We start from the raw sequence: 26,105 nt of genomic DNA on the forward strand, positions 1-26,105 counted from the left end.
AGAAGTTGCAATTTCGAAATGTACGTATCGTACGCGATACATCTATTAAAATCCCGTCACATGAGAGTGATTTTGAATAGATATACGGGTGTATGATACGACGTCTTGCTCATGGAATGTCTTTCTTTGCAACCATAATGGGCCGCAACCTGTGACTTAAAGTCCGGTTAAATTAAGGTTGCGATGCTCAGCACAACTGACATTCTTATACGTGTAATGAAATATTTTTTTATTAATTTAAAGGGTTTATCGCATTCTACCAAAATGTACGTACGTAATATAACATCAGAATAATTGAATTGCTATCTTTACAACTAATAAAGTAGCAATATTTAGGGATTCAATCATGTTTCACCGTTGTTCATCACCGATTAACAACGATGCATCCGCGTCGTCTGCGTGGTTTACTTCGTGAGGGCAGCTTTAGCTGCCCGAGCGAAGTAATCCAGGCAGACGACGCGGACGCATTGTTGTTAATCGGTGATGAACAACGGTGAAACATGATTAAATCCCTTTCAACAACGAAAACAAGCTAAATATCGTATAATTCCACGAGGAATGTCAGTTAATCATTGCCACTCAGCCTTACCAAAAACTTCGATGATTTCTCTGTTGATATCAGCAATAAAACTACAGAATAAAACGGCAATATTTAGCCGCTACCTGAAAAATACTGAATTCAACTTGTAAGCTTGCATACGCACCAAGGTTCCAGGAATGACGAATTTTACACGCTCTCGCGTAACGCGTAGTGTCGCTCGCGTTTGCGTATACGCTACAGTAAAAGTGTGGGTTCATCACGGATTAACAATGGTTGGCTCCTGTATAAAGGTATAGGAAGAGTAGTTGAAAATTACGTCTGATGCCAAATGAAACCAGAAAACGTCTTCAATTTTTTGATGGTGGGACCTGGCAAATAAATCTCTATTGAAGGATTTAATAGACAGCTTTATTTTATAAGCTGCGTAATTCCTTAATGGGGTCCTTACATTATGCTAATTCATGAAAATGGTACACCAAGAATGCACCGAAAATAATTATTGCAATAAATAACAAACAATTAAACAAATAAATAATAAATAAAAACATTATTTGTGACATATTCATATCGTGTTGCATACGGTATCAATGGATAGCTACAATATTCGCCTTTACAATGACACCCCATTTGAAACAATAACATTTTTCACGGCTGAGTACACGCCTTGCGAATGTAGTGAGGTCTCAAACAGAATTTGCCAAATTGAGCATTAGTCTGTGCAGCAAGCTGCAATCCCATATCTTCACAATTTGGGACCTAATGCAATCCTCCAATATGACACCGCTCGCCCCAACAGAGCCACGGTAGTCAACGACTACCTACAGAATATGAGATTAGAGCCAAAATAGCCTGCCATCAGGCCAGACCCGGGGGCAAAACCGCAACCCGATTGAACATTTGTGGGACCAGCTTGATCGTGCTGTACGTGCCAGAGAACCCACGTGCAACCACATTGAATGACCTGCGACGAATCCTTGTTGAAGAATGGAATGCCAGGTCGGCGAGCAGCATGAGGAGAAGGTTGACTATTGTGGCTGCCTGTGGTTTTTCCACCCGCTATTGAGGTTATTGGCTAGCGTTGTTTGAGCACAGAATAATGGTAAATTTGGCAAATTCTGTTTGAGACCCCACTACATTCACAAGGCGTGTACTCAGCCGTGAAAAATGTTATTGTTTCAAGTGGGGTGTCATTGTAAAGGGGGAGCATTGTAGCTCTCAATTTATATGCAACACGATATGAATATGTCACAAATATGTTGAGATACAAATGCTTGAAAAAACTTTCTAAACTTTTGTTGAGGAGTTTACTATGTGGGCCTTAATGTTCGAATATGATATTATATCAAAACATCTGTTGACCTGACAACACAACGAATTTTGCTGATTCCATTTGTGTAGGCCTATTTTGGGACACGATTGTGTAAACATTGCCAAAAATTCAGTTCTGAAACAAAAATGTAAAAGGTCTGTGACAATAATTCTAGTGCCAGTTGTTCCTGTTCTTTACCCAAAGAATGCCTCTTCTATTTGAAATGCGGCCAAGTTTCAGTTCAGTTAAGATATTATATTTAAATCCGTTGATTTAACTTATATATCGACTGCTTAGTGCCAGAAGCGGGTAAGCATGTAAGTGCGATAGCTGCTATGTGTCGCTACCATGTATAGATGAGTACAATACTAGTATACTGTACGTGTGTAAATGGCCAAATGTTCACAGGGAAGCTATTGCACTTACCCACTTCTGGCACTGAGCAGTTGATATGTGTCAATAATGTGTAACATCGTATCATTGCTTTTTCATTTACTAATAAACGTATTAACCAAATGTTAAGAATTTCAAATGTCAAACCTTGTTAATACTCTAAAGTCTGAGATACGGATATAATTTTGTTTGAGATTTCAAACAACGTAGTTTTTCTATTGTCCAAGAAATCAGTTTTAGACAAAGCACACCATGATGCATCTTTAGGATCTTGATCCTTCACACAACATATACCCAGGGGATTAAGCATATCTCTTTAAACCAATCCAATGCCAACAGGAAGTTGTTTCTAATATCCTGTACCAAGTGCGCATGGCCGAGGAAGGCAACGTGCCAACGTTATTCGAAAAATTTGGTACCACGTGCCAAATTCGCCATCTTGTTCCTCCGGTCCACAAGATCTCCCCGATACGTCTGTACCAGTCATCTTTAATTAGGCGCGGCCTTGATGCTTTTTAACTGTTCAATATATTTTAGTTCTTCCGGTTATACAATGATTTATGCAAATTCGTGCCAACAAGAACTTTCCGTCCCATTGCTGAACAAAATATTTTCCCTCGCTGTAAATCATTAAAATTAAAGTCCCGAAATGAAAATAGGAGTCTGACCCTGTCAACCAAACTCAAATCACAGTCTGTGAGAGGTTAGTATAATCGTGTAAATAAGGCGGTTCCTTCGTTAGTTACGCGATAGTAACCAATCATGGATCGCATAGGCAGGGGAGAGGGGGCGAGTTTCTCCCTAAATTTTAAAATCAGGGTATTTCCCTCCTAAAAATCCTAATAGAAAAAAAACGTAATAATTGCCCTGTGCTTTTTCCTTTTTAGCCCCCAAAACATCGTATTTTGGGCCAAACTAGGGTAAAACCTCAAAAATGTCCATCAAATACCAAAGGTTTCCTTCATTTGGAGCTAAAATATTCTGAATTTGACTATTTTTTGCGCGCTTTGCTCGTGAATGTTACAGTAAGACCGGACAACCCCCCCCCCCCTCAATTTGAATGCTTCCGCCGCCACTGACGGACCGTGAGGAATCTGATTAGCAGGATCGTTAGACGCCAAATAGTTTCTTTATTTCTAGCTTTTATTGTAGATGCTTTAATGCAGCTTGTTCGAATATTAATCTACCGTAAAACCCCGTCTACAAGCATATATAGTGTTTTTTATAAATGTTTAATTAATTCGAAGCAAGCGTTAATATACCAATACAATAGATCGGTCTTAAAATAATACTTGTTTGTATATGCTTGGATCCGTAATTTATTTGCTCAAACTCCATAATGGCGACTGGATTAATGTAGCTTTCATCAGAAGCACACTATATGCTTGTAGACGGGGTTTTACGGTATGGGCATGCAATGCCACATAAAAAACACAATGAAGCAAAAGGTGTGTGAAGCGCCAACTAGAGAATGCAATTAAAGGCGTGCAATCAGCCAAAACATTTTGATAAGCCCTTGAATACAACACAAATGTCTAAGTCTTCTTTGCCAAAGACTGAAGGTCTCATGGTCTCGTGGCAAGTTTCCATCATAGACGTAACATCAACATGATGAATGACCCTTCATGGCCACATAACTAATGTGTTATAATCCTGCACAGTGTATTCCATTTCAGGTATTCGTGGTTTATTATATGCACGCTTTGTCCTATCGATTTTATCATAATTTTCCCTTTGGTGTGCAACAACATTTGCAAACATAACTGGACCTGGTCCTAGGCTTTCCATGCTCGGTACCAACGACAAAAGTGGGGCCAACGTACTGGGATGACTGGTTGAATTACTGCTGTGGCTAGTGTCAGAAGATGAAGTTACCCAAGATCGACGATCCCTATCTTCAATTTGTTCATACAAAGCCTCCGCGTCAATATCCCTAACCATATCTCCTTCAAGAACACCTCCTTGAAGAGTATATACAGATCCTCCCGCAATGGAGGTAGTAGTCGACGACATGCCATCCATAGGTGGCATTAACGACCTTCGATTGTTAGTTGCATTAACCTCATAAACAGAAAAATGAGGAGGCATGTCACTGTATAGATCAAGTTCTGGTAACGTCTCCTGAGGAACTTGGAACACTGGTATATGAACAGGATAATAGTCTGACGCTTGTGGGAGATCAGCAGGTACAGGGATATTGGTAACTGGGTTTAATATCACTGGTTCAAAATCAACAGGTACAGGGATATTGGTAACTGGGTTTAATATCACTGGTTCAAATTCGCTGAGATTTGGTAGGTCTTCTTGAATATCTTCTTGCAAATCAGGCATTATTGGTACTGGCTGGTAATAAATATGAACACTTTTTCTTTCGCCGACACAAGAAGTACGTTTATTTTGTATAAGCGTTGATGTACTACCAAGATTGTTATCTTGGTCTCCCGGTTGACTTTGTAAGTCAGATAGTGTCATGTAAAGTGACTCTCCTTGAACATGTCTGCTTATTCGGGTGTTATCGATGCCTTCGTTGGTAACCACATCCGGCAGACTGTAGTCATGGATTCGACTGAGCCGCACAGAATCTGTTGGAGTAGCTGTCACTCCTTTTGGATTGTTGTCTAATGCAAGCATGTTGACAGTAACTGTGAAAGATATGAAACAAAGATTAGATCATAATTCTGGTTACACAACTTTATCAGTATAAATAAAAATATATAATACCAAGGGGTACGTCCTCGGTTGGAGGTGTGTCCCCATTTCGACGGTAACATACGCGAGTACACCCCCTCACACGCATAATAGTACTGTACTCCCAATTCTAGAAGAATACAGAAATACTTGCTTCATCAAAACTAGATCTGTATTTTAATTGAAGAAAATATTATCTTCATTTGCCTGTTCAAACATATATTAATTTGTTAAAATCCATATTATGCTCTGCATTACTGCAGTATCATCTTGATTATTGTTACACCTCATGGTATACCGGTATGTCCAAAATTTATCAGCACAAGCTTCAAGTTATTCAAAACAAGATGATTCGTTTTATTTTGAACCTAGCTCCCAGATATCATGTTGGTTGGGATGAATTTGACTTTAGTTAAACTTCTAGATACCCAAAACAGGGCTAGACAGCTAAGACTCAACCACATGTACAATATTTTCCATTCACAGAGCCCTTCTTATCTTGTCCAGTTTTTATCAAAATTTCTGATATTCATTCTCATGCCACTAGATCAAGCTCTTGAAACTTCCATGTCCCAAGAGTAGGTTCATATACCAAAAACTCTTTTTTCTACCATGCAACTCTTGATTGGAACAACTTACCTTTCCATATCAAATCAATTCTGGACAAATGTACTTATAAACATGCTATGAAAAATACCTGGCTACAATTGCTATGACCCATGAGTCTGCTGAATTTGTGTAGCTTGCTCCTTAGGTCCCTGCCTTTGTTTTGTCTTGTGTTTTGCACGCACCCAGGCATCTTTTTGTTCTTTTTGTGGGACCCCATTGGAATTAGGTCTACACAGGAAGCTAGACTTTATGGGTCATCCTTGCAATTCGGCATAATTGCGTTAATTTATGTATGTTTGATTGTGCAATTTTGTGTCGCTTTTTGCCAAATAAATATGAATGAATGTATGAATGAATGAATGAATGAATGAATGAATGAATGAATGAATGAATGAATGAATGAATGAATGAATGAATGAATGAATGAATGAATGATTAAACAATTAGATTTTAAAAAATAGTTTGTTAAAGAATCGGATAATAAAGATTCCATAGTATTTTGGGGGGATCTGAGAGCACAACGGACACACCAATTGCATTTTGAATACGAAGAATGGCCTTCTGATGTCAAATAATTTTGATATTTGTTTTAAATTTGCGATCCAAGTTAGGATGTATAAAAGAATTATGAGTGATGTCTCATTTGGCAAATTATGTTTTGATTCAGGTGAACCGGAGCAGAATAGAGCAGAAAAGATGACACCTGTTGGAAACTTATTGAGCATTGTTGAGGAGAGACGGGCAGCTAAACAGAGGAATATCGATTGAGCGCTAAGGTCTATAATATAATATCTAATATAGGTGGCACAGAACACAAAAAAGCTTGTAAGAAGGGGAAGAAATCTTTGCGTAAAGCAAAAAGAAAACGGTACAGAGACTCAAAGACCATCTACAAAATAGTGAAGAAGATATGCAGGAAGCAAGAAGTAAAACCTGGAATTGGGATAAAAGATGAAGGTGCAAGTCTATCTATCTATCTTGCGGACGCATCCGAGAAAGAGTTTACAATTCTTTTCCAGGAATCTCTATCAGCCATCAGATTTGGGAGGTCATTAATTTCTTGATTGACGTCCCTTGCCACACAGTCGATGTAGTTGAATGGTCTTCTTCCTCTACATGTTCGTGGAAGCCTCATACAGATGACATCTGAAATTATTTGGTCTTTAGCACGGTAGCAGTGGCCTGCAAATCTGGCTCGCCGTTGAGCAACGATGGAGGACACCTGTGGAACACCATCATAGATCTCTGATTTGGTTTTATGTTCACGCCAGGATATATTTCGAACCCTCATCAACAGCCGGGTGTAGGTACCATCAAGACGGTCCTGAAGATCTTTCTTCATTGTCCAGGTCTCACTTCCATATAAGAGGAACCTCTCTATACAAGCTCTAAAGAAGGCAAGCTTGGTATTTCTTGATATGTTGGACTGCCAGATGGTGTGCAGCTTGTTGCAAGCTTTCCATGCTTGAGCTTTGCGAGTCAGAAAGTCTTTCTTGCTGTCGGCAACAAATGAACCAAGATATTTAAAGTCCGACACCTCCTTGAGTTGTGTGCCATCCCGAGAAAGGATTGGAGTTGGGTTCTTATCTCCATTAATACACATATATTCTGTCTTCTTGGAATTGAGAAAGAGGCCAACTTTGGCGGAAGCCTCTTCTAAAGATGACAGTATATCTTGGGCATCTTGTGATAACGTAGCTGTTAAAGCGATGTCGTCTGCGTAGTCAAGATCGGTTAAATACGTGTTCTTCTCTCTGCTCGTCTTATTGGGCATGATGTCGATCCCTTTGGACTTGTCAGTGTATATCGACTGTCTGAGGAGATAGTCCACCACTATCACAAAAAGGTAAGGGGTCAAGGTGTCGCCCTGCAGGATTCCAGCAGTAGAGAGAAACTCTTCAGTTGGTCCATCACCTGTTTGTACAAAACTTGAAGGATTGTCATACATTATTGCAATAGCATTCACAATCTCCTGAGGGATCCCATAATTACGAAGAATATGCAGCATGGCCTTCCGGTTAACACTGTCGAAAGCTTTTGAGAAGTCAACAAACACAATATATGCCTAAAAGCTCTTCTATTATCCTTCTAAGGGCTAGAATCTGTGGTGTGGTTGATCTACCCTTGCGAAAACCATTTTGGTTACGTCTGAGAATAGGATCTAGATGAGGAGAAATCCTGTTGAGCAGCATAGTGTTATACAGCTTGGCAGCAAGTGCTGACAGTGTGATACCTCTATAATTTGATGGTTGTGAAAGATCCCTTTCTTCGGGAGAGGTATAATTGTGGATCTTGACAAGGCTTTTGGCTTATTTCCTTCATGGTTTCATTACAGAAATCAAGCAGTTGCTGATGGAAGAGTGGGTTTTTCCAAACAATGGCTGGTATGTTGTCAGGACCAGGTGTTTTTGACTTGTTGAGCTTGCTCAGACCTTTTTGCAGTTCCTCCATAGTAAATGGACCAGTGTGTATTGGGAGATCGTCAGAGACGTTGCTGTTAAAGAACGTATCTTCAAGGTTTACGTCTTGCTCTGGTTTCCCTAGTAAGTTGGAAAAGTGTAGAAACCAGTTGTCACGACGCTCTTCAGATGTATTGCCTTTCACTCTAACCACAGGAGCAGATTTGGTGTCAGTTATCTCCCGGAGGAGTTCCCAAGAAGCTGCATGTTTATATTCATGATGGAGGTTGTCAAGTTCCTCTGTCTTCTTTTGAATAGAGGACTCCAGAGTTTCTGTGTAGGCTTTATCAAGAGTAACTTTGGCCGATTCGAGGAGCTTTTGTGAGGTTCGGGTGGATCTAGCATTGTGTTTCATAGATGTACTCTTTAAGACATCTCTTGCCTCAGTGAATTTGTCTGATGCAGCAATGTTGTAGGACTGCTTTGATTTTTTAGGGAGCATCTCCAGTGCAACTTCCTCATTAGCCGCAACTAAGGTATCATAAGTGGTGCTAATATTGGGTTCTTGTAGCTCATCGTGTAGAGAACTGAAGCGGTTATAGACTGCTACCACAAACTGCTCACCCAGGATGGAGTCTCTGGTAACCTTCTTCCAGTCAATACGTTTCATTGGGTCTTTCATGGAAGTTCTGCATTTCCGGTAGCTGATTTGACATTTGCATGAAACAATCCTATGGTCCGAGTTCACACCCTCGAAGGAGCTGTATGCACGTGAATTCTTGATTGAGTTGATCCACTCCTTTCTTATCAAAAGAACAAAGACAAAGACTAGTTGAACTAGTTGGCCATTAGGATGCCTTTGTGTCCATAATCTGTTGATGCGGTTTTGAAACCTTGTGTTTGTGGCTATGAGGTTATGTTCCTGCAGGAAGTCTTTCATGTGGTTGCCATTTCTATTGGTTTCTTTAGCAGGTATGAAGAGAGCATCCAATGGCCCAAGCTGAGCATTAAAATCTCCTCCGATTATAAGTAAGTTATGAGCTGGGATGGCATTAACTGTACGAGAAGAGAGTTCTTGGTAGAAGGAGATAACAGCTTCTTCAGGTTGTTCGTTATGTGGACTGTAGCAGCAGAGAACTGTGGATGTTGGATTGCCCAGCAGAGAAATTTCCATAATCCGTTCATTATGACTAATAATGGACATGCAGGAATTGATGGCTCTTGGTGAGATTAAGAAGCCTACTCCACCAGTGGCAGCATTAATTCCTTTGGTTCTTCCATGCTGAAGAGGTGACTAATCTGTATCCATTCAGATCTTCCTGCAATAGGGAGTCATTGTGACAAATCCGGTGTTCCTGCAGACATGTGATGTCAATGCCATAATGTGCGGCTTCATGAGCAAGTTCTTCTTTTTTGGCTAGTGAGTTGAGAGTTCTGATGTTGAAAGTGCTGATGGTAAATGGTTTTTTCCTTTGTACAAATTTGTCTTGACCATCCTTATCTGCATCAGGTTTGGTCCGTCCAGGGATGGTATCAACTGGCTTTGAGATCAAACCGTCATTGATGTTAGCATAGTCTAACGGTGACTTAGATGGTCCAGACTTCATAGCAGGGGCTTTAACCCTGGTGCTTAAATGTAAACTAATATTTCTTGTCAGGTTTGCTCTATGATATAGTGGACATTTGTGTAAGGTAAAAAGATTACTGTGCCAAACTATTAAAGCACAGGACCATCAGCCTCATTGACATTAGCCATGCATCCAACATCTTACTTGAGATCTTTCGACAGCGACAATATCAGGGAGAAATGGTATGGTGCTCTCAAGTGAAATGCCTAAAGCTTTTTTGAGGGGTATGGCATGCTGAACCTGAGTGCGATGCACTATACGGATGACGTCGCAAGCAGTAATTTTCTCACGATCGATCGATCGACACAGGCGAATACGACAACCACACTCTGCGCATGACATTCACGTCCACCTTATAATATTAGCCCGTTAACTAAAATACCGTAATAGGTTCTACCTAAAATCAACTTGTCTGAGTCTTGATCTATAGAACCCATGTGTGTTTCCGTACAATACGAATACTAATTGTCCAGTCATTTTTTTCATTGTTCTTGTTTTGCTTTTGTCTCTAAAAACCTGTGCACGTAAATTGTACTTGGCAATTGAAATTGATTCCAATTACGCTTTCTGCCATCTGACCTATTTAATCAAAATTGTGCTAAGGCCAAAATTGAGCTAAGGCTGAATATGCTTTATAACTTGTTGGCACTTTATTTCGTAAGGAAAACATTGATCAATTCGTGCCAAAAAGTGGGATCAATGATGATTATATAATAAAAGGCAAAGTCTGAAAGTCTGGAAATGATTATTTCATGGTTTTTACATTTAAGCCTTTTACTTCGTTGTAATTTTGCTAAAACAATGCGTAGGCCTATTTGGTCCGTAACTAATTAACAGCACCTTTTATAAGCTCGCTATGCAGGAAGAGATTTATCAAAATCGTGATAATGTTCAGGCAAATTCTGGGCACGCTCTTAAACAAGAGGATTTTGATAGATATAATTTATAAGCAAAAATAATTTAATAATTAATATATTATTGGATATTCTGATCATATTTTATACCTGTATTATCACCCATAACAGTGTTGTATCCATCCATATTGTCCTTTCTGCGCGGTAGCTGATTCATTCTACAAATAAATAAAAACAAATGAGGGTAAATATTTAGGTTGATTGTGTATTGTTACAGGTCGGTCATTTTGAATGTAAAAATGAGAAGTACGTCACCTGTTTCACCTGGACAACATTCCATACATAGCAGCTCATACTCAAGTGCGTCTATTGTAATTCTGGTATTCATATCGATTCAGCGCTAAAGTCCATACCATAATAATACAATAGTAGCTGCACCTGGACAACATTCCATACATAGCAGCTCATATCCAGGTGCGTCTATTGTAATTCTGGTATTCATATCGATTCAGCGCTAAAGTCCATACCATAAATACAATAGTAGCTGCACCTGGACAACATTCCATACATAGCAGCTCATATCCAGGTGTGTGTATTGTAATTCTGGTATTCATATCGGTTACGGTTCGCTATCTCTAAGGTTCGCTATCTCTAAGGTTCGCTATCTCTAAGGTTCGCTATCTCTAAGGTTCGTTATCACTAATTACGAAAACGGTCCGCTATACCTAAGGTTCGATATCACTAATTTTGAAAAAGGTTCGGTATTTCTAAGGTTCGATATCACTCATTTTAAATAAGGTTCGCTATCTCTAATTTTAAAAAGGTCCGCTATCACTAATTTATTGAAGGTTCGCTATCTCTAAGGTTCGCTATCACTAATTTTAAATAAGGTCCGCTATCTCTAATTTTAACAATCCCGGTATGCCTAAGGTTCGCTATATCTAATTTTAAATAAGGTCCGCTATCTCTAAGGTTCGCTATCCCTAAGGTTCGCTATCTCTAAGGTTTGCTATCACTAATTTAAAATAAGATTCGCTATCTCTAATTTTAAATAAGGTTCGCTATCTCTAATTTTGAATAAGGTTCGCTATCTCTAATTTCAAATGAGGTTCGCTATAGCGGTCCTTATTTAAAATTAGAGATAGCGGACCTTATTTGAAATTAGAGATAGCGGACCTTATCTAAAATTAGAGATAGTGGACCTTATTTAAGATTAGTGATAACGAACCTTAGGTATAGCGAACCGTAATCGAAATTAGTGATAGCGAACCTTAGAGATAGCGAACCTTGATAAATTAGGGATAGCGAACCTTAAACAAAATTAGTGATAGCGAACCTTATGTGTAGCGGACCTTTATTGCAATTAGTCATAGCGAACCTTAGAGATAGCGAACCTCCAAAAAATTAGTGATAGCGGATCTTATTCAAAATTAGTGATAGCGAACCTTATTTTAAATTAGTGATAGCGAACCTTATTTAAAATTAGTGATATCGAACCTTAGAACTAGCGAACCTTATTCTAAATTAGTGATATCGAACCTTAGAAGTAGCGGACCTTTTTTTAGTTATAGCGAACCTTTTTCTCTATTAGAGATAGCGGGATTCTGATCTCCATAGACTTTACACGTTAGTGATAGCGAACCTTAGAGATAGCGAACCTTAGAGATAGCGGACCTTAGAGATAGCGGGATGTCACCTTCATATCGATTCAGCACTAAAGTCCATACCATAAATACAATAGTAGCTGTACCTGGACAACATTCCATACATAGCAGCTCATATCCAGGTGCGTGTATTGTAATTCTGGTATTCATTTCGATTCAGCGCTAAAGTCCATACCATAAATACAATAGTAGCTGCACCTGGACAACATTCCATACATAGCAGCTCATATCCAGGTGCATGTATTGTTATTCTGGTATTCATATCGATTGAGCGCTAAGGTCTATGTCATAAATACAATAATGGACAACATTCCATATATAATAGCACCTCATACCCAGCTGCATGTATTGTTGTTCTGGTATTCATATCGATTGAGCACTAAGGTCTATACCATAAATACAATAGCTGCACCTGGACAACATTCCATACATTGCAGCTCATACCCAGGTGAATGTATTGTAATTCTGGTATTCATATTGATTTCAGTGCTAAAATGTCAATAACCTGACTAGCTTTATGCTATATTGTCTAATACCGAATTAAGCGGTCTAAGAGCGTGTTTATAGTGAGCCAGATTATCCGGTATTTTATGGATGGCGGATTTAGCGTATAGCGTTATTCAAGGAAGTGGAACAGGCTTTTATAACTCCCGAGCTTTAATTTGTCACTGTCATAACACATCACCTAAAATGAAATTTGGTACAGTACTGGAGCAATAATGTTAAAAATTTAGGCCGGTATCGTTTCGATTGCAAACTATTTGAAACTGGCACCATATTTGAGTCTCCCACGTTGCATTGCGGTGACCTCTATCAAGCTGAGGTCAACCACCTGTGTCGTAATCGGATTCAGAATAGCGCTATTGGTCGCCACTAATAAACATCCGAGATAATGGATAAGTGACATTCCAGCCTAATTCCATATGAGCGTGTTTTTAGTGGTTGTATACCGAAAGATTATAATGCAATAATAATTGATTTTGCAGTAGTTATACGCTACACGCTAAAATACCGGATAATCTGGCTCACTATATAAACCCGCTCAATGAGCGTGTTTATAGTGAGCCAGCATACCAACAACTCAACTTGACTGTAACAAAATTATCTTTTGAATCTCTCTGCTCCTAAGCAGTTAAGTAACAGATTCTGGGAAATACTCTTGAGAGAGGAGTAAATAAGCACGGAACGAGATTTTCCGTAATAGTGGTTAAGTAGAATTCCTTTTATCCTGCAAGCACAACAATGATATAAAATTGGTTCGACTGTTTCTTTGTCGTGATGAATAATGAACACTGGGTGTAACAAGTGTGAACAACGCTGGCATTGTCAACACCTGCCTTTTGCACTCTCACCATTGACCTTGATAAATGCATGTTTTAGATCTCTTAGGGATCTGGATACGTGGCGTTTCACCACAGACCATATAAACACATGTTTCGATGGTCTATGTTTTTAGGAAGGTCATAAATTTACTATTCTGCGATCGATAACCATGAGCTTAAAATGACGGTATATTCAGTCTGTGCCCGTTTATAAGATGGGAAACATTCAGAGTCCCGAATACCTCTAAATCTAACCCCGGGAATCTAACCTACTACGTAGACCAAACTTTGTACCACCGTCAATACTCGCCAAAGGTAGATGCGTGATTGCAAGTACTCATCCCTATATAATAGAATAATTCGGAACTTTGCTTCGTAATGTGATGTGCCCTGAGTAATTTGATTTAATTTAATTATTTAACTTTGTTTACAAGCTGAAAGTATATTTCATGAGATGGGAAACCCCCTTGTACGTGCAAGATTATGGTGTGGAAAGTCATTTTTGGAATTCCCCCAAATTATTGTAAACAAAGTCAGATCTATGTTTGGAACTTGGAAATCCCCAGTTCAGTATATTGCACCATAATCAGGAAAAAAACCCAGGAAGTGATGTAATGTGAAAGGTGAATGTGTATAATTAATCTTGGGAAATCCCAAGATTGCAGCAATGTTGTGAAAATGTGATTGAAGTAATGGTTTATTAATAGATGATGGGTTTTTGCATGAGTACTGATATAAAAATCTGGAGGCTTTTGTTGGGACTTTACAGAATGCCATGGGAGAGTGAGATACTCCACATGTGTGTGATGGTCTTCGTGCTTCAAAAAAGAAGTACATTTTAACCAGTTTATATAGCCAATAATTGAGCTAATACAGCAACGAAGAAGACAGCGAGCACACAAAAGTGCTCTTCCTCATCAAACATGTCAAAGGATTAAAAGTTCTTCTGTCAAATTGCTGGAGTTTGCTGGGTTTGTGAAGGCCACGCATCTGTCAAAAAACAGCGGAGCTGTGTTAAAGAAACCTGTCCCCTGGAAAAAGAGTGATTGGTGAAAGAAACACCATTTGTGGAGAAAGCAGCGCAAGGAGACATATTTGTGGAGAAAGCAGCGCAAGGAGATATATTTGTGGAGATAGCAGCGCAAAGGAGATTGGAGGAAGCATCATCATTTTCGTATGAGGATTTTATACGCAAGGATTTATAAATGCAAGTGTACTATGGACTTCGCTGATTTTCGCAGGACAAGTGAATAAGGATATATTACATCAGTCGTCCAGAATATTGCAAGAACTCTAGAATCACCAACAAGAAGACCGCTGGTTAAGTACCCATAGAATAAAACTGAATAAAACATAGAATACTAACCCAAATGTTTCCGTATTTCCGTTCTTGTTACGATTCATCCATAAAGCTGCTGCTACTGCCATGACAACCATGATAGCTAGTGCGCTGAGTCCTATGTAGGGGATGGCTTTCATTACTATTCCAGATGGCTTTGTGACTGTACTATTTCCATCTTAATAAAGAAAAACACAACAAAATGTATATTAGAAGAGTTATTATTTCGGACTGAATCATTATTAACATGTGGTCCACCAGTCTATATACGATCGCAGTTGTCCGTTCTGCTGATCCAGTATAATATGAAAACTCGAGATCATTTGACCGCCTGTGTATGCTTGCTACTTGTAAAATTATTGCTGCAAAACAATGTTTGATGTGAGAGGGAAGGTTATAAGCCGACTGTGACATGTTTTTTCCGAAAATTATTTGCCGCAAAGCAGGGTCGGCAGGGGACACATCATCAATTTTAGTGGGTTCCCCGAAATTGGAGATGGCTCCATGGGAGCTGATGGCGTACTTGTAAAAAATTCTGAGCACTCAATTTTTGTTACGCGCTACATACAACAGGTAGGATATTCAATTAGATTTGCAAGACATTATTATCGACCATAGCCCAAAATCTTCAATCAATCCCCATTGACCAAAAATGCACCATAGAATTTCTATAGAATCAGGGGTTTCACCTTGACGGATATAAGGCTGTATACACCTACAGGGTGTCCAAAAAACAGAACCCTCATTGCGCCTTTTCTCCTATTTCTGAAAAGTCAATCAAATGTATTTTGAAATGTGAAGAAACTTTTATTCGTTAGCTTTAATAAACGGAAAGAAATATTTCAACCAGCTCACAACTTTCGAAGATATGCTCTTTTAAAGAAATGTACCCGTTGTACTCTGACCACGGATGAGGGTTTTTTTTTCAAAGATTGAAAAGGAGTACACGTACCATGCATGGATATCAAGCATTCCTCAATGATAACGTTATAAAATAACGAACTTTATTTAGGGAATAGGCTTTAACAGTGGGCCTATGGGCTATGGATTGTGTTAAGTGTCACTAACTTGTCGCAAAATGGATGTGGGATGGGACCTCTCTTGTTATGCAGGTACTTGCAAATTAAACTTTACCCATTCCATGTCAACTCCAGGGATGTGCCCCGAAGTTGGTCCTGGATGGACGAAGTTGCATTTTGAGGGCTCTATATCTTTTAAAGTAAAGGAGTTACAAGTTTTCTGATGCCAGATGTGACTTCTACACAAAAAAGTACCCCAGGATACATACTTTTCAAAGTTGTAGTGGGTTCCCTTTATACATTTATGGACCTCCAAATGTCGTCTTTCGCGTTGCGACACATTTTTTTACACAGGATTTTACTTTCTCATCAATATCTACCACCACACAGAAAAAGAAAAAAATTGAAGAGGTGCTGCGGTGCACATCCCCGAAGTTGCCATGGATTGGCTCACTTTTTTCTTGGTTATTTATGCCTTTTGTTTATTATGTTTCTTACTTTCTTACTTTGTTGTTTCTTGCTTTCATTTTATTTACAACATGTTATTTTCTCTTTTGGGGATAAAAAGGTAGCCTGAAAAGGGCTGTTTTGTAAGTCCTTGGATTCTTCTGAAGTGAGTTTACTGTGCTACCTGGTTGCCTCCTTAACAAATACAGGATTCAGCTCTGCACATCATCATCATCCCTATATCTTCGTGTCAAAAATTGCCGTGATAGTACAGCGAATCCTCTCGTTTTTCAACAGCTACGCATGGCGATTTTGTTCGGGCTAAGCATACCATGACTATCACATGAGAGTTTCTATATTCTACACATTATTACGATTTGTGCATGCACTAGTACCCCATACATATGATGTTGCTATTACAAGAAAAATCGATTTGTTTTCAGGTAAAACCCAGGTTTTGTTTCCAGTATACACTAACTTGAAATGCAATACACTAATTAGCGGCGACTGCTGTTTGTTGTGTATATATTTTACTGCATTTTGTCCGTAAAGATTTTTAAATCGCCGTAAAAATTGTGATATATTTAATGTTGAGAATTACAATTATACTTTATAGGTATAAAGGAACACGCTTAGCCATCCAGGTGCAAGTCATAACACAATGCTACGGTGTCTGATCTCCGCCAAACCCCCCTTTTATAATTCATCTCCCAAATTTTCAGTTTTCCCCTTTTTGCGAAATGCTTCCTTTTTCAAATATTTCTCCTTTTAACTTTCCCCTTTTCAAATAGTTCCCCTTTTCGACTTTCCCCTTTTCAAATAGTTCCCCCTTTTCGACTTTCCCCTTTTCAAATAGTTCCCCTTTTCGAATTTCCCCTTTTCATATAGTTTCCCATTTTCGAATTTCCCCTTTTCATATAGTTTCCCCTTTTCGAATTTCCCCTTTTCATATAGTTCCCCTTTCGAATTTCCCCTTTTCATATAGTTTCCCCTTTTCGAATTTCCCCTTTTCATATAGTTTCCCCCTTTTCGAATTTCCCCCTTTTCATATAGTTTCCCCCTTTTCGAATTTCCCCTTTTCATATAGTATCCCCCTTTTCGAATTTCCCCCTTTCATATAGTTTCCCCCTTTTCATATAGTTTCCCCTTTTCGAATTTTCTTTTCACCTTTTACATAATACCATTTTACAGATTTTTCCCCCATTTAAATAGTTTCTCCCTTATTTTTTTATTCCCTGTTTTTTACTCCTTTTTTTTTTTATTCCCTTTTCACGATGCGTAGGCTTTACCAGTAGGCACGGACCATCTATAGTACCGTGCATTCACGTCCCATGTACTTCGATATTGAAATAGGTCCGGCCTACACGTTGAAAGCACGTGATTGTCTGATACAAATTCTTGAGCTAAATAAAATGAATAAAATGATACTTATTATGTAATTTATGAATTCTATAGGATATAGATCTACATTTAAGAAAAATCATAATCTGAATTATATCATGCAACTAAATAAAGACCCAGGAAAAGGCCAGGAGATTGGAATTCGAATCAATTAGATTAGCTTATTAATCGTTATTATTTTGGACTTGTCTCGACTTTTAAACTAGAGCGGTTACCGCACCATAGCTGAACCATGGGGATTTGGCAGTATATTGTGATATATATATATCTTTATAACCCCTTAATGCCCTTAAATGAATATTAAAATATTTTAAACATGTTTAGAATGTCATAAAGATCATTGTATTTAAATATCAGCTCAATTGGAGCATTTTTGAAAACTTGACCTTTGACCCCTTTATGACCCCTGCCGCGGCCTGAATGATCTTAAATAAATATTGGAATATTTTAAACATGTTTAGAATGTCGTAAAGATCATGGCATTTAAATATCAGCTCAATTGGAGCATTTTTGACAACTTGACCTTTGACCCCTTTATGACCCCTTAATGACCTTAAGTGAATATTAAAATATTTTAAACATGTTTAGAATGTCATAAGCATCATTGCATATAAATTTCAGCTCGATTGGAGCATTTTTGGTTAAAATGACCTTTTTTTACCCCTGTGACCCCTTGGATGACCTCTGATTTTAGGAAATATTTTTATTATATTCTTTACTTCTTTCTCTTTTATTTGACACCACTTGGTGTGTTCATACCTTCGTGGCATTTAAAGATATGTCCATTTTAGACCAAATGGTTGGTAAGTAAGTAAGTAAGTAAGTAAGTAAGTAAGTAAGTAAGTAAGTAAGTAAGTAAGTAAGTAAGTAAGTAAGTAAGTAAGTAAGCAAGTAAGTAAGCAAGTAAGTAACATACACTCATATAGGCTGATACCATTTCATGGTTCAGCAAAAAGACTAGGCTTAAGGGGGTACTACACCGGTCCAATTTTGCGCCTATTTTTGCAATTTTCTCAAAAATTATAGCACATTGGTGACAAGTAAGATATGTATATTATAGGGGCAAGGACTACAACTACTGTACTGAAAATACAGCAACACAAAGCAAGTAGTTATTGATTTATTGATCAAATATTGGTTTTCCCTCATTTTTGACTGCAACTCCACAACTGTTGGCTGTGCTGAAATAAAATTTCCAGTGCAGTAGTTGTAGTCCTTGCCCCTATAATATACATATCTTACTTGTCCCCAATGCGCCATAATTTTGAGGGCAGGGATGTAGTACCCCTTAATTGCTACTTAATTCTTCATCTAACATATAGGGCCTACTAATTCTTTTTGGATTTTTGAGGCGTGCACCACTGACCGAAGTCCCTGGTTCATTTGTCTGGTCAATTGAATATACGCCATAGAGCCTTTGATTAGAAAGCACATTTTTATTGTTAACGGGATTGTTGACAAACAAAGACTAGCGAAAATTACTCAGAACTGGCTTAAAAATAAAGTTGCATAAAATCACACAGCCACACTTGTCATAAATATGCAATGCCCATTTTGTCCAGGCCCGTTTTATAAATGTATGCTTTTATTGTCATTTCACTGTTAAGACCGCTTGTTTTAAACTTTGGTGCTAACTTTAAAAAAAACTTTTGAATAATTATATAGCACAAACAATTCTTATTATCTAGGCTTCTGTAGCAATGGCAGCCAGTTGTTTGTTGTCTCTGACATATCCCTGTTTATAGACAAGTTCTTCACAGACTTTCAAACATCATTGCTATGAATTTGACCAGCATAAATATTTATGCATGCCATTTCATCCGTTTAACATTCTGAACATCATTTGGTTTATCAATCATATCGGATTTGCTCTTTGTACAGCCCCTCTATAAACGTGCATAAAAGTTGACGGATCCCTAACCCATTGAATTTAGCGGCGCTTGCACAACAGGCTATAAATCTACCTACGTTGGTATCCAAATTCATGTAGAACGCCTTTCCAATAATGGATGTAGCGAAATGAGCTCTAGTGAGTGCACGGTACTCTCCAGGGTCCAGGCTTACTGGTAAAGCCTACGCACGGAAAACGGGGAGTACCCGAACAAAAAGGGAGTATTAAAAACAAAAAGGGAGTATTATTTAAAAAGGGAGAAACTATTTAAAATGGGAACCTATTTGTGAAAAGCGGGAGGAAAGTTAAAAGGGGATTATTTGTAAAAAGGGGAACTATTAATTGTACAAAATGGGTGAAAATAAAAAGGGGTATTATTTGTAAAGGGGGTAATTCGAAAACGGGGAAACTATTTGAAAAGGAAATTAAAAAAAGGGGAAACTATTTGAAAAGGGGGATTCGAAAAGGGGAAACTATATGAAAAGGGGGAAAGTCGAAAAGGGGAAACTATTTGAAAAGGGGGAAAGTCGAAAAGGAGAAACTACAAAGTTTGAAAAGGGGCAAGTCGAAAAGGGGAAACTATTTGAAAAGGGGAAAGTCGAAAAGGAGAGAAACTATTTGAAAAGGGGGGCAAGTCGAAAAGGGGGAAACTATTTGAAAAGGGGAAAGTCGAAAAGGGGAAACTATTTGAAAAGGGGTAAGTCGAAAAGGGGGAAAGTCGAAAAGGGGGAAATTATTTGAAAACGGGGAAAGTGGGGGAAATATTTGAAAAAGGGGAAAGCATTTCGCAAAAAGGGGGAAAACTAAAAATTTGGGGATATGAATTATAAAAGGGGGAGTTTGGCGGAGATCAGACACCGTACAATGCATATGTAAAGTTTCTTTATCTGTGTCAATAATAGAATATTGATTTCAACGGAGTATGGAGCTGTATGGAAAAAAATATTTATAATACAGGGTGTTGACACTGTGCTCTGGTCCTCATTGCATTGCGTACCTTCCTTGTGCATCGTACATCGTACACTCCGATTTTGACAAAACTACAGAACCTAGAGTCTTGATTTTTGCAGGGTATATTGGTTTAATAAAGTACAATTTAATCGTGTAAAAAAGGAATTTTAAAAATTCAGTGAGGGCGTCTTCCTCAGCAAATGTTATAGTATGGCTTTAAGTGAACTAGCTATGAATTCCGTGTACGGAAGTGATACATTGAGTACAGACGAGAAGATGTCGTGGGAATACAGGGCTCTGCATTCAACTCTACACACGATAACAGAATCCGTCATGGTATACAAGAACTATCATGACTATTTAATTAATTATGGCACATCACAGGGCTTGTTTGTTTGTTTTCAGCCTTGGTCGGTATTCAGCACAACATTTTTATCAGAAATAAAAGAGTTCGTTTACCTGGCAAGGAACACTAAGGCCCAAACTAGAATGAATAATTTTACGCAAATAAGGAGGAAGGAAATTGGAACAACATTCCCCCAATGCCAATGAGGTGTCCACTATATATGCCACCTCCAAATGACAGTGACTAATCGTGGTAAAGGCCCGTAACCCGGGCAGACTCACCGGGTTACGGTGATCGCAATGTGTAATGATATTTGTGCACTCTCGTTTGGTGGTATAGCAAAAAAAAGCTTTACAAATTCCAGTTCGGATGGCATGAATTGTGATCTGAGGGCACACTTTAGGCCATGCCCATACTTACATAAGTACCTGAATCTATTGACTTAACACCTTTCTGTCATGAACAACCATTTTCACCTACAATCCATACATCCATCCATGCCTATACCGCTCCAGTTGCGTAGCCCCTGTTTTTCTTCCCTAAACACATGATTACTCATGATCTAGAAAACCATAGATAGCGCTATGCCCTATTGCCATTTCTAAGTTTCGGATCCATAGGTACTAAAAGCCTAGCTACCTTTTTGTTTTGCCCCAACATATGATTACTCACATTCGTAGAATGACGTTAACCATATAGCGTGACATTTCAAGCAATAATTGTTACATTTGTATCTCTTACGGCTTCTAAAAGTTTTTATGTCCCTGTTTAAAATAATCGAGTGATATCGAATATCTTATATTACTCACAGCTTTTGATGCCTCTGAATTCTGGGAGTGATGTGTTCTTACCTTTTATACTGCACACCCAGTTCTCCGGGCATAACAGATTTCCTTCACCGATCAGTACATTATTTTCTGTCGTATGTGGTTCCGTTGTCTGCAGCATCCCGTCCGCTTCAAAATCCTCCTCGTCATCCTCAATACTGTTGTCAATGATGGATTCACCGAGTTCTTCTTTGCCGATTTCTGAGAGTGAATCTACTACTCCTCCGCTCTCTGAATTGTCGGGGATGTTGGTTAGAGGAGCTACGGTAGTGTTAAGTGTTTTGCCTAATGGTTTTTCCAGAGGTTTCTCTAGTAGAACTGGAATGTATAATGCAAAACGTAAGAAAGAAAATATATATGTGCAGTAGAGTTTACAAGAAAATACTGATCTTGAACTCTGACATGTCCCCACTGGACAAGTTCTAAAGAACTATTACGGGATTAATTTGACCTTGAGAACTTCGGAAATATATTTTTACAATAATTGTCTTCGGTTGCTCGATTTTAATCCCTTTCCATTTTGATACTTTTAGCACAGTTCTTGAAACCCTTTTTTGGGTATACTCAAAGATGCATTATGTTTTTTTCAAAATGCCAAGAAACCTCCTCAAGATCGTGGATTATCGGTAGATCATCGGTAGTACTTAAGTTTTACAAACGAGCGCAAAACAGAATGTAATCTGGATCTTGTCGCCAAGATTCAACCTGCATTCAGCATGCTGACATGTGCGCCCTTCCCTCTTCCTTGATAAGATCAAGATGTATCACCTTAAACCATCAATATGGTACATGACACACACTACTTTGCAATTTCTCGCGCAAATATGTGGAAAATTGTAAAAAAAACACGCTCAATATCAGGACTTTTATCTAAGTATATAGGGTCCACAACTTATAAGTTCCCCTCTAAATACTTTTTAAAATAAATCAAAATATATTTGACGACATGCAAACCCATAAAAAGATATGGATATCCTTATTTGTTTTACACATGTGGACCAAATTTCAGCGTCACACATCATTGCGTTCAGTCACAATGGTTCATTATGTAAAAAAAAAGAGACCGTTTTAAACAGTGTTAAAAGTTGCATCTGAGGACTCAATTCTCAAACAATACAGTAGGCCAGGGATATTCATGTGTTTGTAAAAGAAAACTTAATCTTTGGTATTCTTCTTCTTCTTTTGAAAAGCAAAGCAGGTGTTTAATTCTTTTCTTTTTAATGATAAATGGCTGAGATGGAAGGGATACGTTAAAAATGAGGTTGAACACCTTCCCAGCAAACACAAAAACGTTTTAAAAACGTTTTAAATAAGTTATATTTTGGCTTTTGGTTTAGGTAAAACGTTTTAATAACATTAAAATGTCGGGTTATATAAAGGTCATGATAACGTTTTAAAACGTTTTGTATGAAAACACACTACAACAATATTTTTAAATGTTTTCAAAAAATGTTATTGTAAACTATTTTTACAAACATTTTTGCCAAATATTGTGTCAATACTTAAATAACATTATGTTAAAATGTTTGAACCCAGCAAACACAGAAATGTTCTTAAAATGTTTTTTCAAAACCTTTTAATAATATTTAAATGTCGGGTTATATAAAGGTCATGAAAACGTTTTTAAAACGTTATTGAAAATATTTTTGGCAAACGTTTTTCGCAAAATATTTTTTCAACCCCAAAATAACATTCTGTTAAGAATGTTTTGTATCAAGTTTTCAGGAATGTTTTTGGAATGTTATTAAAATGTTTTTATACCCTTTATATAACTCGACATTTAAACGTTTTTTGTAAAACATTTTTGTTTGCTGAGCAGTAGATTATCAAAAAATGTGTTTTAAGGTTATGAAAACGTTTTATACTCTTAATATACCCTTTATATAACCCGACATTTAAACGTTTTCTGACAACCTTGCGAATGATGTCGAAAACGTTTTGTGTTTGCTGGGTTATCAATGAAACCACAACACTGCAAGAGCTAACCCGAGCAATCCAACATGTATGGAACAACATGGACCAGCAACAGGTCCGGAATTTAATAAACAGTATGCGGCGACGTTGCAATGCACTTGTCAACAGTGCAGGAGGACACATCCCCTACTAAACATCTAGACTTTAAGTTTTATTTCCATTACAAACACATGGACAGGCCTAAAATACTGTATTGTTTGACAATTGACTCCTATGGACTCAGGTGCAACTTTTAAAACTTCCTCTTTTTTTACATAATGAACCATTGTGACCAAACGCAATGATGTGTGACACTACAAATTGGCCCAGATTTGTAAAACAAATAAAGTTACTCATAACTTTTTACAATGTTACATTTCGTTAAATACTTTTCGATTTATTTCAAAAAGCATTAGGGGGAACTTATAAGTTGTGCACCCTATAGTATCTTAGGTTAAATCTAAGTCAATTACAGACAGAGTTGGCAAAGATTTATAAATTAGTTCTGCCGTGTATTTGCCGAATGGCTGCAAGCATACACCGGAGGTACCGCCTCTGGTTACAAACGTGAATATAACATTCATTCAGTCATATTGTATCAGCATTTCATTGAACGTTACTATTGCCCACGCAGCAAGTTATTCAAGTTATTACAAAATGCATTCAAAATATGCAATGTTAACCCTAAGGAATGAACAATGAACTCCCGTCGGAAATGGCATGAAATGCCGCCAAAATATCTGAGGCCTTTGTGAGGTAAGATGTCTTGCCGTAATGCCAAGTTCATAAACTGCCCTGTTTTACTAGTGTGCATTATAGAACTCGCAGATTTCAAAAGGTGGGTGTGGATTTTGATTATCTTTTAACACCAGAAACTGAGAAAGGTGCACAACATGCCATACAATGTTCCTTCATTGGCAACGAAATGGAACACAAGATAATTGCTAGAGTAGAATTGCTTACGTAAATAAATCAGCATCTATTATCAGATCATTCTAATCGTAGCCAATGTCATTTATCACATTTGCACAAAGAAGTATTTGAGATTTTATATTATTCTTGAAATAACTGAGTAAAGCGTCTGAGCTAATGTCAGGTTTTAAAAATTAAGTTTACTTCAGGGCACAGTTCTTGAACCCCAATATATTTGTATATTCATCTTGAATAACCTTTGACAAATCAGAGTCTATGGACAAATTTGGGTACAAAAAAACTCATACTCTGTAACAAATTCAAAATGCTATGTCACTTGCACATATAATCATGGAAGTATACTATATAGTGAGCATGGTCAGAACAGAGATCAAAAGTAGAATCAGACTTGCAGCTGGAAGTTGATTCCCAATTGGGTAATAAAACCACAGCTTGCTACAACTCTAATTTCACTGACCTCCAAGCAGGTGATGTCAGCCACTTGCTCCGATTTCACCATTCAGAAGTTCACTGTTGTTGTGGATATTATAATGTGCAGATGATGAGCATTGATCATGTTGAGCTAGGTACTGTTTTGCTATCCAATCTTTCTTCTTTCTTCTTCTTCTTTCTGACAATAACTTCAAATTGCTTCTCCTCCTACATGTTACATATACACCCTACAATTATGTCACTTGCACCACACAGACCCTAGAAAGTTCTATGGTCTGTGCTTGCACATATGTATCGGAATATCCAGTGGCCATAGGGTCTAAACAGAATTGAGGTCAAAGGTCATTAAGAGGGCATTTCCGGTATTTAACCAAATACCTTCAAAATGCTTCTTCTGTCACATATTATATATAGTACAATGATGTCATTTGCATATGCATCGGCTATACCACACGCCTATAACTTGCATACAGAATTGGGGTCAAAGGTCATTAAGGGGTAAAATCTTACAATTGTATTATCTGGATATCTGTAAGGGGTGTGGGGCTCAAACTCGGTGACGACAAATCTCATGACCAGGGGAACGTTTTGCAGGGTTCAGGTCAAAGGTCATGCAGAGGTGAAATTTTAGAAATGCATTTCCTGTACATCTGTAAGGAGTACGGGGCTTAAACTTGGTGACAACAAACTTAATGATCAGGGGAACATTTTGGAACACTTTGCAGGGGTCGGTCAAAGGTTATCTGGGGTTAAATCTTAGAATTCACTTTCTGGATACCTGTAAGGGGTATGGGACTCAAATTCAGTGACAACAAATCTCATGACCAGGGGAACATTTTGCAGGGGTCAGGTCAAAGGTCATATAGAGGTCAAATCTTAAAATGTCTTTTCTGGACATCTGTAAGGGGTACAGGACTCAAACTCGGTGACAACAAACTTGATGACCACAGAAAGATTTTTGAACATTTTGCAGGTCAAAGGTCATCTGGGGTCAAATTTTAAAATTGCATTTTCTGGACATCCGTAAGGAGAAAGGGACTCAAACTCGGTGACAACAAACGTCATGACCAGGGAACATTTTGGAACATTTTGCAGGGGTCAGATACCTCCACAACACCAACACGCCCCACCTAGGTTTGTGGTCTATGACCATCATTTG

The 26,105-nt window shown here is 38.1% G+C and overlaps 1 protein-coding gene across 1 annotated transcript in view; it reads right to left on the reverse strand.

Moving 5' to 3' along the window:
- Window positions 1–241: 241 nt before the first annotated feature.
- The window catches only part of LOC140142709 (uncharacterized), a 97,760-nt gene continuing 71,896 nt past the window's right edge, over window positions 242–26,105 (reverse strand). Inside the window, exons 3-6 of the mRNA XM_072164705.1 lie at window positions 21,653–21,946; window positions 14,774–14,924; window positions 10,572–10,639; window positions 242–4,885 (exon numbers count right to left, since the gene is read on the reverse strand). Of these exons, the coding sequence (XP_072020806.1) occupies window positions 3,867–4,885; window positions 10,572–10,639; window positions 14,774–14,924; window positions 21,653–21,946 (1,532 nt within the window). The 3' untranslated portion in view covers window positions 242–3,866. The remainder of the gene's footprint in view (window positions 4,886–10,571; window positions 10,640–14,773; window positions 14,925–21,652; window positions 21,947–26,105) is intronic.

This window comes from Amphiura filiformis, chromosome 20, assembly GCF_039555335.1.
Source record: "Amphiura filiformis chromosome 20, Afil_fr2py, whole genome shotgun sequence".
NCBI lineage: Eukaryota > Metazoa > Echinodermata > Ophiuroidea > Amphilepidida > Amphiuridae > Amphiura > Amphiura filiformis.